Source organism: Ranitomeya imitator, chromosome 6 (genome assembly GCF_032444005.1).
Source record: "Ranitomeya imitator isolate aRanImi1 chromosome 6, aRanImi1.pri, whole genome shotgun sequence".
Taxonomy (NCBI): Eukaryota; Metazoa; Chordata; class Amphibia; order Anura; family Dendrobatidae; genus Ranitomeya; species Ranitomeya imitator.
In genome coordinates, this window is record NC_091287.1 from 10,734,066 (window position 1) to 10,748,422 (window position 14,357).

The 14,357-nt window shown below is 47.0% G+C and overlaps 1 protein-coding gene across 1 annotated transcript in view; it reads right to left on the reverse strand.

Annotated features, from left to right (window-relative positions):
- The window catches only part of PTH1R (parathyroid hormone 1 receptor), a 279,840-nt gene that overhangs the window by 125,643 nt on the left and 139,840 nt on the right, over positions 1-14,357 (reverse strand). Inside the window, exon 2 of the mRNA XM_069729136.1 lies at positions 5,053-5,149. Coding sequence (XP_069585237.1) covers positions 5,053-5,149 — 97 coding nt within the window. The remainder of the gene's footprint in view (positions 1-5,052; positions 5,150-14,357) is intronic.

Consider the following 14,357-nt stretch of genomic DNA (forward strand, 5'->3'; position numbering starts at 1 on the left):
TGGTGCCATCCTGCTTTAGTAGTGCAAATGCTTTCTTTTTACTGTTAATTGCCTGTCTTACTTCTTTGTTTAGCCACATTGGGTTTTTCCTATTTCTAGTCCTTTTATTCCCACAAGGTATAAACCGCTTACACTGCCTATGTAGGATGTTCTTAAACATTTCCCATTTATTATCTGTATTCTTATTTCTGAGGATATTGTCCCAGTCTACCAGATTAAGGGCATCTCTAAGCTGGTCAAACTTTGCCTTCCTAAAGTTCAGTGTTTTTGTGACTCCCTGACAAGTCCCCCTAGTGAAAGACAGGTGAAACTGTACAATATTGTGGTCGCTATTTCCTAGATGCCCGACCACCTGCAGATTTGTTATTCTGTCAGGTCTATTAGATAGTATTAGGTCTAAAAGTGCTGCTCCTCTGGTTGGATTCTGCACCAATTGTGAAAGATAATTTTTCTTGGTTATTAGCAGAAACCTGTTGCCTTTATGGGTTTCACAGGTTTCTGTTTCCCAGTTAATATCCGGGTAGTTAAAGTCCCCCATAACCAGGACCTCATTATGGGTTGCAGCTTCATCTATCTGCTTTAGAAGTAGACTTTCCAAGGTTTCTGTTATATTTGGGGGTTTGTAACAGACCCCAATGAGAATTTTGTTACCATTTTTCCCTCCATGAATTTCGACCCATATGGACTCGACATCCTCATTTCCTTCGCTAATATCCTCCCTTAAAGTGGACTTTAGACAAGACTTTACATAGAGACAAACCCCTCCTCCTCTCCGATTTTTACGATCCTTTCTAAACAGACTGTAACCCTGTAAGTTAACTGCCCAGTCATAGCTTTCATCTAACCATGTCTCGGTTATTCCCACTATGTCAAAGTTACCTGTAGATATTTCTGCTTCTAGTTCTTCCATCTTGTTTGTCAGGCTTCTGGCGTTTGCGAGCATGCAGTTTAGAGGATTTTGTTTTGTTCCAATCTCCTCGCTGTGGATTGTTTTAGAAATGTTCTTACCTCCCTTCTGAGTATGTTTTCCTGGATCTTCTTTGTTCAAGTCTAATGTTTTTCTTCCCGCCTTCTTAATAAGATCACAGTCAAATTTCAGTACCCTTTGCCGCAGCTGTCTGATTTGTTTGCTCGGATTAAGAGGGCTAGTTGGTTCATCAAGATAGATCTTCAAGGGGCGTATAATCTTGTGCGAATTAAACAGGGCGATGAATGGAAAACAGCATTTAATACGCCCGAGGGCCATTTTGAGTACCTGGTGATGCCATTCGGGCTTTCTAATGCTCCATCTGTGTTTCAGTCCTTTATGCATGACATCTTCCGAGAATACCTGGATAGATTCATGATTGTATATTTGGATGACATTTTGGTCTTTTCGGATGATTGGGAGTCTCATGTGAAGCAGGTCAGAATGGTGTTCCAGGTCCTTCGTGCGAATTCCTTGTTTGTGAAGGGGTCGAAATGTCTCTTTGGGGTTCAGAAGGTTTCATTTTTGGGTTTCATTTTTTCCCCTTCTACTATCGAGATGGACCCTGTTAAAGTTCAGGCCATTTATGATTGGACTCAGCTGACATCTGTGAAGAGTCTGCAAAAGTTCCTGGGCTTTGCTAATTTTTACCGTCGCTTCATCGCTAATTTTTCTAGTGATGTTAAACCATTGACCGATTTGACCAAGAAAGGTGCTGATCTGGTCAATTGGTCCTCAGCGGCTGTAGAGGCTTTTCAGGAATTGAAGCGTCGTTTTTCTTCTGCCCCTGTGTTGTGCCAGCCAGATGTTTCGCTCCCGTTTCAGGTTGAGGTTGATGCTTCTGAAATTGGAGCAGGGGCTGCTTTGTCGCAAAGAAGTTCTGATGGCTCGGTGATGAAACCATGTGCCTTCTTTTCTAGAAAATTCTCGCCTGCTGAGCGCAATTATGATGTTGGCAATCGAGAGTTGTTGGCCATGAAGTGGGCATTCGAGGAGTGGCGACATTGGCTTGAAGGAGCCAAGCATCGCGTGGTGGTCTTGACGGATCATCACAAGAATTTGACTTATCTCGAGTCTGCCAAACGGTTGAATCCTAGACAGGCTCGATGGTCGCTGTTTTTCTCCCGTTTTGACTTTGTGATTTCGTACCTTCCGGGCTCTAAGAATGTGAAGGCTGATGCCCTGTCAAGGAGTTTTGTGCCTGACTCTCCGGGTGTTCCTGAGCCGGCGGGTATCCTCAAAGAGGGGGTAATTTTGTCTGCCATCTCCCCTGATTTGTGGCGCGTGCTGCAGAAGTTTCAGGCTGATAGACCTGACCGTTGCCCAGCGGAGAAACTGTTTGTCCCTGATAGATGAACTAGTAGAGTTATCTCTGAGGTTCATTGTTCGGTGTTGGCCGGTCATCCTGGAATCTTTGGTACCAGAGATTTGGTGGCTAGATCCTTTTGGTGGCCGTCTTTGTCACGGGATGTGTGTTCTTTTGTGCAGTCCTGTGGGACTTGTGCTCGGGCTAAGCCCTGCTGTTCTCGTGCCAGTGGGTTGCTTTTGCCCTTGCCGGTCCCGAAGAGGCCTTGGACACATATCTCTATGGATTTTATTTCAGATCTCCCTGTCTCTCAAAGGATGTCGGTCATTTGGGTGGTTTGTGATCGCTTCTCTAAGATGGTCCAGTGCTTCTTACTTTTCAGTCTCTACCAGTGAACATGAATGATTCTCTGACGATTTTGAAAACAGTGAGGAAATGTAGAGAAAAGTCTGAGAAAGTTGCAGAACTTTTTATCGTACCATGATTACAATTTCTGGGCATAAATGTGGGAAATCCTTTGGTTCCCAGCACATCGGCCAGAATCAGAGGCATCGGGTAGATAGAACGTGTTGTGTCACTGCGGACGATAAGAAATTCGCCAATCCTACGGATTAAGCTGCGATAACGCCTTTCCCATAGATTGAGTCTCCGGGATCTGACGTGGCGATGATGGATGTCGGCCTCTTGTTCTCTTCCTCTATTTATAGTGAGATGATGGGGGTGATTGTAGAAATATACGTTCTGCTGCTTCCTGTGCAGATTGTATGGAGGATACATTGTAACCAGCCGCCTGACACATTGCATCCATATGTCGCTGTAGCGGGAGATTTCGGTTACAAAGTTTCTCTTCTGATTTACAGACCAATAAAGGAGAAATAAAGGGGCAGAGCAACAATATCACGGCCGGCGCTGTCTGCGGAGCCAATGGAAGCAATTTACAGCTGTCACAGAAGATTCACGGCAGAAAATGAGAATAACCCAGACCCAACTGCAGAGCTCCCGGCTCCATGCCCCAACTGCAGCGCTCCCGGCTCCGCGCCCCAACTGCAGCGCTCCCGGCTTCGCGCCCCAACTGCAGCGCTCCCGGCTCCGCGCCCAACTGCAGCGCTCCCGGCTCCGCGCCCCAACTGCAGCGCTCCCGGCTCCGCGCCCCAACTGCAGCGCTCCCGGCTCCGCGCCCCAACTGCAGCGCTCCCGGCTCCGCGCCCCAACTGCAGAGCTCCCGGCTCCGTGCCCCAACTGCAGCGCTCCCGGCTCCGTGCCCCAACTGCAGCGCTCCCGGCTCCGTGCCCCAACTGCAGCGCTCCCGGCTCCGCGCCCCAACTGCAGCGCTCCCGGCTCCACGCCCCAACTGCAGAGCTCCCGGCTCTGTGCCCCAACTGCAGAGCTCCCGGCTCCGTGCCCCAACTGCAGCGCTCCCGGCTCCGCGCCCAACTGCAGCGCTCCCGGCTCCGCGCCCCAACTGCAGCGCTCCCGGCTCCGTGCCCCAACTGCAGCGCTCCCAGCTCCGCGCCCCAACTGCAGCGCTCCCGGCTCCGCGCCCCAACTGCAGAGCTCCCGGCTCCGTGCCCCAACTGCAGCGTTCCTGGCTCCGTGCCCCAACTGCAGCGCTCCCGGCTCCGTGCCCCAACTGCAGCGCTCCTGGCTCCGCGCCCCAACTGCAGCGCTCCCGGCTCCGCGCCCCAACTGCAGAGCTCCCGGCTCCGTGCCCCAACTGCAGCGCTCCCGGCTCCGCGCCCCAACTGCAGCGCTCCCGGCTCCGCGCCCCAACTGCAGCGCTCCCGGCTCCGCGCCCCTCTCCGCTGCTGCAGTTATTTAAGAGAGATGAAAATCCCAGCCGCATATTATACGCAAAAATAAGTGTACATCTGAAATGTAGCCACTCACAGAAACAAAGGCCACCTCCGAGGCAGGCGCCAACACAGGAGAAAACGGATACGAGGTTAAAAACCTCAGGGTTTGATGTCACCTGACAATACAAAAGGTGACATCAACCCCACAAATATGAACCCCACTTGCCACCGCTACAGGGGAAGTGGGAAGAGGCGGGCAAAACGCCAGAATTTGGCCATCTAATAGATGCGCCTTTCCTGGGCAGCTGCGGGCTGCTATTTTTAGGCTGTGGGGAGGGGGTCAATAGCCATGGCCTCTTACCAGCCTGAGAATACCAGCCCCCAGCTTTCTGCTTTAGCCAGGCTGGTTTTCAAAAATGACCCCTTGCCGGTTTAAATTATTAATTTAAATAATTAAAAATATGGTGTGGGGACCCCTCTATTCTTGATAACCAGCCTTGTGAAGCTGACAGCTGAGGGTTTTTGCCAACAGTGGTGCATTTTTCCTGGCTGGTTATCAAAAATACAGCGGAGCCCGCGCAGGTTTTGTTAAATTATTTATTTACAGTGCAGGAGCGGCTGATGAATGCTCCCATCATCCACTCCTGCTCTCACTGTTACTAGTGGCAGCAGGCGTCGGATGATGGGAGCTGTAGTCCCATCCGCTGACACCAGTGACAGGAGGTAAACTTTATACCTCCGATCACAAATGAGCGCTCCCTGTCTTTTGGCAACCGCGGCTCTCTGACCGGCGGGGATGATGTCACCGCTAATCAGAAGCACTACGCCGGTGTTTCCCACGCTGTCTTTTGTGCTGTGTATGTTCGGCTGCTAATTCGGCGATGGTGAGCCTAATAGAACATTGAAATAATCGCTCATCTCTAGTGAAGACGGTAATAATCCACCATTCCTCGGCCCTCTACTATGGCGCCGTATCGGGGTCTCACCTTGAGGCTTAGATTTCAGGTGCTGTTCACACTTTCCTTTGGCTAAGAAGAGCAGGTAAATCTGTTCCTCTTTAGTGATGACGTCGTCCGTATCCACCTGCAGAAGAAGAGAGGAGAAGTCAGGATTCCGGGCTCACAAGTCACATCGGCCCTGCTCTCCTGAAATGCTCTGTGCTGCTGCGCGTCTCATCCTGTCTGCCATATTGCTTTCTGCAGCCTCTGCTCAGTGATAGAATCAGACAATCCTGTAAATGGCGGCTGCTCGATAGTAGAGGTAGAAATCATCAGGAAGCAGCGAGACGCGCAGATCGCAGAAGAGACACACGGAGGCTTCCTGCAGATTCTCCGATACATTATTGATCTGCTCAGTGAAGAGAGAAACGAAACGCTGCGCAACGCAGAGCGCGTACAGAGGAGCAGAAGTGGACGGCGACCGCCGCACCCACAGCTAAATACAGAGCTATATACACTGCTATATACTATACACTGATATATACACTGCTATATACTATACACTGATATATACACTGCTATATACTATACACTGATATATACACTACTATATACTGTACACTGATATATATACTGCTATATACTGTACACTGATATATACACCGCTATATACTGTACACTGATATATATACTGCTATATACTGTACACTGATATATATACTGCTATATACTGTACACTGATATATACACTACTATATACTGTACACTGATATATACACTGCTATATACTGTACACTGATATATATACTGCTATATACTGTACACTGATATATACACTGCTATATACTGTACACTGATATATATACTGCTATATACTGTACACTGATATATACACTGCTATATACTGTACACTGATATATACACCGCTATATACTGTACACTGATATATATACTGCTATATACTGTACACTGATATATACACCGCTATATACTGTACACTGATATATATACTGCTATATACTGTACACTGATATATACACCGCTATATACTGTACACTGATATATATACTGCTATATACTGTACACTGATATATACACCGCTATATACTGTACACTGATATATACACTACTATATACTGTACACTGATATATACACCGCTATATACTGTACACTGATATATACACTGCTATATACTGTACACTGATATATACACCGCTATATACTGTACACTGATATATACACTGATATATACTGTACACTGATATATACACCGCTATATACTGTACACTGATATATACACTGCTATATACTGTACACTGATATATACACTGCTATATACTGTACACTGATATATACACTGCTATATACTGTACACTGATATATACACTGCTATATACTGTACACTGATATATACACTGCTATATACTGTACACTGATATATACACTGCTATATACTGTACACTGATATATACACTGCTATATGGAGGACTATGGAGAGTGCATTATACTGTATGGAGGACTATGAGGAGTGCATTATACTATAGGGAAGACTATGGGGAGTGCATTATACTGTATGGAGGACTATGGGAATTGCATTATACTTTATCGAGGACTATGGGGAGTGCATTATACTGTATGGAGGACTATGGGAATTGCATTATACTTTATCGAGGACTATGGGGAGTGCATTATACTGTATAGAGGACTATGGGGAGTGCATTATACTATAGGGAAGACTATGGGGAGTGCATTATACTGTATGGAGGACTATGGGAATTGCATTATACTTTATCGAGGACTATGGGGAGTGCATTATACTGTATGGAGGAATATGGGGAGTGCATTATACTATATGGAGGACTGTGAGGAGTGCAGTATACTGCATAGAGGACTATGGGGAGTGCATTATACTGTATGGAGGAATATGGGAATTGCATTATACTCTATGGAGGACTATGGGGAGTGCATTATACTATATGGAGGACTATGGGGAGTGCAGTATACTGCATAGAGGACTATGGGGAGTGCAATATACTTTAAGGAGGACTACGGGGAGTGAATTATACTGTATGGAGGACTATGGGGAGTGAATTATACTGTATGGAGGACTATGAAGAGTGCATTATACTATATGGTGGACTATGGAGAGTGCATTATACTGTATGGAGGACTATGGGGAGTGCAGTATACTGCATAGAGGACTATGGGGAGTGCAATATACTTTAAGGAGGACTACGGGGAGTGAATTATACTGTATGGAGGACTATGGGGAGTGAATTATACTGTATGGAGGACTATGAAGAGTGCATTATACTATATGGTGGACTATGGAGAGTGCATTATACTGTATGGAGGACTATGGGGAGTGCATTATACTGTATAGACGACTATGGGGAGTGCACTATACTATATGGAGGACTATGGAGAGTGCATTATACTATATGGAGAACTATGGGAATTGCATTATACTGTATGGAGGACTATGGGAATTGCATTATACTGTATGGAGGACTATGGGAATTGCATTATACTGTATGGAGGACTATGAGGAGTGCATTATACTATATGGAGGACTATGGGGAGTGCATTATACTATAGGGAAGACTATGGGGAGTGCATCATACTTTATGGAGGACTATGGGAATTGCATTATACTTTATCGAGGACTATGGGGAGTGCATTATACTGTATGGAGGAATATGGGGAGTGCATTATACTGTATAGAGGACTATGGGGAGTGCATTATACTCTATGGAGGACTATGGGGAGTGCATTATACTGTATAGAGGACTATGAGGAGTGCATTATACTATATGGAGGACTATGGGGAGTGCAGTATACTGCATAGAGGACTATGGGGAGTGCAATATACTATATGGAGGACTATGGGAATTGCATTATACTTTAAGGAGGACTATGGGGAGTGAATTATACTATATGGAGGACTACGGAGAGTGCATTATACTGTATGGAGGACTATAGGGAGTTCATTATACTAAAGTGAAGACTATGGGGAGTGCATTATACTTTATGGAGGACTATGGGAATTGCATTATACTTTATGGAGGAATGTGGGGAGTGCATTATACTATGTGGATGGATGTGGGGAGTGCATTTTACTGTATAGAGGACTATGGGGAGTGTATTATATTGTATGGAGGACTATGGGGAGTGCATTATACTGTATGGAGGACTATGGGAATTGCATTATACTTTATGGAGGACTATGAGGAGTGCATTATACTGTATGGAGGACTATGGGGAGTGCATTATACTAAAGGGAAGACTATGGGGAGTGCATTATACTTTATGGAGGACTATGGGAATTGCATTATACTTTATGGAGGACTATGGGGAGTGCATTATACTTTATGGAGGAATGTGGGGAGTGCATTATACTGTGTGGAGGAATGTGGGGAGTGCATTATACTGTATGGAGGACTATGGGGAGTGCAGTATACTGTATAGAGGACTATGGGGAGTGCATTATACTATATGGAGGACTATGAGGAGTGCAGTATACTGTATAGAGGACTATGGGGAGTGCATTATACTGTTTCGAGGAATATGGGAATTGCATTATACTCTATGGAGGACTATGGGGAGTGCATTATACTATATGGAGGACTATGGGGAGTGCAGTATACTGTATAGAGGACTATGGGGAGTGCAATATACTATATGGAGGACTATGGGAATTGCATTATACTTTAAGAAGGACTATGGGGAGTGAATTATACTGTATGGAGGACTATGGGATGCATTATACTGTATGGAGGACTATGGGGAGTGCATTATACTGTATGGAGGGCTACGGGGTGCATTACACTGTATGGAAGATTATGGGGAGTGCAATATACTATATGGAGGACTATGGGGAGTGTATTATACTGTATGGGGGACTGTGCGGAGTGAATTATACTGTATGCGAGGACTATGGGATGCATTATACTGTATGGAGGACTATGGGGAGTGAATTATACTGTATGGGGTGCATTATACTGTATGGAGGATTATGGGGAGTGCAATATACTATATGGAGGACTATGGGGAGTACATTATACTGTACGGGGGACTATGGGGAGTGCAGTATACTGTATGGAGGACATTCTTGCACCAGTGCAGGCAGATGAATATGGCAGCTAGGTTTACTTGTCTGCTGGAGGCTGTAATAACCAAAGAAATGGACTGGCACATCTGTTGGTATAAGTGCAAGGTGTAGGTGTATGTTCACACTGTGGCCATTAATAGACAGAACCTAGAATAAAGTCAAGGAGCAAGTCCCCTGCAGTCAGTAAATTGTAATACGTGGAAATGACACCAGGGACTTAGGTGACACTATTCTGATCAAAAGAGCATAAAAGTCATCCCACCGCGACAAGGTGACCTGATCAGGACGGCCTGAGCTCTAATATCTCACCTCGTAGTGTGTCAGCAGGGAACAGAGCAGGACCCAGACAAGATGCACAGGCCAATAATGTGGTGGGGGAAGCCCTTATAGGTGCAACGTACAAAGGAGTAGTGCTAAACGAAGAGATGGGACAGCACGCTGAGGTTCTGTCTGTTAATGGCTGCAGTGTGAATGCGCACCTATACGCTGCATCTAGTCCCATGCACGTTGCACACACAGGGGTTCATCTCCTCATTTTTGGGCTGTACATTTTGTCTACATAGCTCTCCCCATGGGCCGGTGTGGAATGGTCAGGTCCAGGTCCTGTTCTGCCCCTGCAGACACGTAGCATTGTGAGATACTAGCGCTAGGACTATCCCGATCGGGTCACCTTGTCGCGGTGAGATAACAATAGCGCCACCTAAGTCTCTTCTGTTAGTCACATGTCTCACCGCTCAGTTATCTCCTTGTCTTTATCCTCAGTTCTGTTGTATCAGGGACAAAGTATCAGATATGGAGATTTCCTTATCCTGTGATATGACACATTGTGATTAATAACCGGAAAGTGATCATGTAGGTTATTGAAAGCTGATGTATGAAAATGCACACACTGATGACACACGGACACAAAAACGGACACACGAACATAAGAAACAGACGCACAGAAGACCATACGGATGAGAGTTTTCTAGTTCTTCCGTTCGTCTGTCCTGATCTTACACCATGGAAATCGCCTCCGCTCAGGGGACGTTCAGACCTCAGAAAACAAGAGCCGACGAGCCACAGACAGAATACGGTGACATTTCTCAGTGTGAGCCCCCCAGCCGCCACCACCACACCATCTCCTGAGTAATGTCACTCTCTGGGGCCAAGGACGCCGCACTGATTCCATCATATATGAGTCTGTGATATCCAGATGTTTTCACCTAATTCATCAATTTTCACTTTTTAAAAAGTGACACAATTTGGCGCAAATGTAACAATACTGCCCCCGGGTGCTTTTGAGCACAGCAGCTATTTTGGTGCAAATTTTTTTTGCAACGTTTTTGCAAAATGTGCCACTTTTTGTGCTAAAAAATAGCAGAAAGCAGCTAAAGAGAGAAGAAAAGAACATTTTTTACTTTAATCAAAATTCATGACCTGGCGTGGGCCATTCTGAAAAATTTGGCATAAAAAAATGGTAATGAATACCACAAAAGGGTCTTAAAAACGGCACATATTGAATTGACGACAATGCGTCTCGTGATGGATCCCTGGTGCAGATCACCAGTGTGAACGCGGCCGTACAGCTTGTGCTGGGGATTCTCACTGCCCTCCATGTAGCAGAGTCGAGCTCGCGCTTCTTGTATCTGGATTCCTGACCCTCCAGTGTAATCAGTGCGTTCTGCCTCCTTTGATCTCCTGTTTTCTAGGAACTTTCTAGGAACGGTCATTAATAATAATGACTCCTCATATTCTTGTATCCTACCGAGGAGACGGGTGCAGGCCAGACTTTATTACAAGCTGTAACTGCTGGGATCAGAAATTCACAGAAAAGTCATTTTCCAGACCAGTGTGCAGTCCCATGTAACGAAAGTACTACCACTATACGACGAACAGTTCTATCACTAATAAGTTGTGAATTTCCATTTCCATCGATTTTATAAAATCTGCTCACTGTAAGTGAATGGAAACATTTTATTTACACCCTCAGACCAAAAAAGTCACCTGGATAATAAGACTTCTTATGCTGAGGGTTTGTTACAATTGTATCCGGTATAGACAATCTGCTTTGTTGTAAAAAGCCTAGACTGATAGTTTGTGCAAGTAAAATGTAACTGGAGAAAGTGGATAGCCAAAGAGGACATCCACCCACAGAAGATAGCCACAAAGGACATCCACCCACAGAAGATAGCCACAGAGGATATCCACCCACAGAAGATAGCCAGAGAGGACATCCACCCACAGAAGAGAACCACAGAGGACATCCACCCACAGAAGATAGCCACAGAGGACATGCACCCACAGAAGATAGCCACAGAGGACATCCACCCACAGAAGATAGCCACAGAGGATATCCATCCACAGAAGATAGCCACAGAGGACATCCACCCACAGAAGATAGCCAGAGAGGACATCCACCCACAGAAGAGAACCACAGAGGACATCCACCCACAGAAGATAGCCACAGAGGACATGCACCCACAGAAGATAGCCACAGAGGACATGCACCCACAGAAGATAGCTACAGGGGACATCCACCCACAGAAGAAAGCCACAGAGGGCATCAACCCACAGAAGATAGCCACAGAGGACATCCACCCACAGAAGATAGCCACAGAGGACATGCACCCACAGAAGATAGCTACAGGGGACATCCACCCACAGAAGAAAGCCACAGAGGGCATCAACCCACAGAAGATAGCCACAGAGGACATCCACCCACAGAAGATAGCCACAAAGGACATCCACCCACAGAAGATAGCCACAGAGGATATCCACCCACAGAAGATAGCCAGAGAGGACATCCACCCACAGAAGAGAACCACAGAGGACATCCACCCACAGAAGATAGCCACAGAGGACATGCACCCACAGAAGATAGCCACAGAGGACATCCACCCACAGAAGATAGCCACAGAGGATATCCATCCACAGAAGATAGCCACAGAGGACATCCACCCACAGAAAATAGCCGCAGAGGACATCCACCTACAGAAGATAGCCACAGAGGACATCCACCCACAGAAAATAGTCACAGAGGACATCCACCCACAGACGATAGCCACAGAGGACATCCACCCACAGAAGATAGCCACAGAGTACATCCACCCACAGAAGATAGCCACCCACAGAAGATAGCCACAGAGGATATCCACCTACACAAGATAGCCACAGAGGACATCCACCCACAGAAGATAGCCACAGAGGATATCCACCCACAAACGATAGCCACAGAGGACATCCACCCACAGAAGATATCCACCCACAGAAGATAGCCACAGAGGACATCCAGCCACAGAAGATAGCCACAGAGGACATCCACCCACAGAAATAGCCACAGAGGACATCCACCCACAGAAGATAGCCACAGAGGACATCCACCCACAGAAGATAGCCACCCACAGAAGATAGCCACAGAGGATATCCACCCACACAAGATAGCCACAGAGGACATACACCTACAGAAGATAGCCACAGAGGACATCCACCCACAGAAGATAGCCACAGAGGACATCCACCCACAGAAGATAGCCACAGAGGACATCCACCCACAGAAGATAGCTACCCACAGAAGATAGCCACAGAGGATATCCACCCACACAAGATAGCCACAGAGGACATCCACCCACAGAAGATAGCCACAGAGGACATCCACCCACAGAAGATAGCCAAAGAGGACATCCACCCACAGAAGATAGCCACAGAGGACATCCACCCACAGAAGATAGCCACAGAGGACATCCACCCACAGAAGATAGCCACCCACAGAAGATAGCCACAGAGGATATCCACCCACACAAGATAGCCACAGAGGACATCCACCCACAGAAGATAGCCACAGAGGACATCCACCCACAGAAGATAACCACAGAGGACATCCACCCACAGAAGATAGCTACCCACAGAGGACATCCACCCACAGAAGATAGCTACCCACAGAAGATAGCCACAGAGGATATCCACCCACACAAGATAGCCACAGAGGACATACACCCACAGAAGATAGCCCCAGAGGGCATCCACGCACAAAAGTTAGCCACAGAGGACATCCACCCACAGAAGATAGCCACAGAGGATATGCACCCACAGAAGATAGCCACAGAGAATAGCCACAGAGGATATCTACCCACAGAAGATAGCCACAGAGAATAGCCACAGAGGACATCCACCAACAGAAGATAGCCACAGAGGACATCCACCCACAGAAAACAGCCACAGAGGACATCCACCCACAGAAGATAGCCACAGAGGACATCCACCCACAGAAAACAGCCACGGAGGACATCCACCAACAGAAGATAGCCACAGAGGACATCAACCCATAGAAGATAGCCACAGAGGACGTCCACCCACAGGAGATAGCCACAGAGGACAATCACCCACAGAAGATAGCCACAGAGGACATCCACCCACAGGAGATAGCCAGAGAGGACATCCACTCACAGAAAATAGCCAGAGAGGACATCCACCCACAGAAGATAGCCAGAGAGGACATCCACCCACAGAAGAGAGCCACAGAGGACATTCACCCACAGAAGATAGCCAGAGAGGACATCCACCCACAAAAGATAGCCACAGAGGACATCCACCCACAGAAGATAGCCACAGAGGACATCAACCCACAGAAGATAGCCACAGAGGACATCAACCCACAGAAGATAGCCACAGAGGATATCCACCCACAGAAGATAGCCACAGAGGACATCCACCCACAGAAGATAGCCACAGAGGACATGCACCCACAGAAGATAGCTACAGGGGACATCCACCCACAGAAGATAGCTACAGAGGACATCAACCCACAGAAGATAGCCACAGAGGATATCCACCCACAGAAGATAGCCACAGAGGACATGCACCCACAGAAGATAGCCACAGAGGACATGCACCCACAGAAGATAGCTACAGGGGACATCCACCCACAGAAGAAAGCCACAGAGGGCATCAACCCACAGAAGATAGCCACAGAGGACATCCACCCACAGAAGATAGCCACAGAGGACATGCACCCACAGAAGATAGCTACAGGGGACATCCACCCACAGAAGATAGCTACAGAGGACATCCACCCACAGACGATAGCCACAGAGGACATCCACCCACAGAAGATAGCCACAGAGGACATCCATCCACAGAAGATAGCCACACAGGATATCCACCCACAGAAGATAGCCACAGAGGACATCCACCCACAGAAGATAGCCACAGAGGATATTCACCTACAGAAGATAGCCACAGAGGATATCCATCCACAGAAGA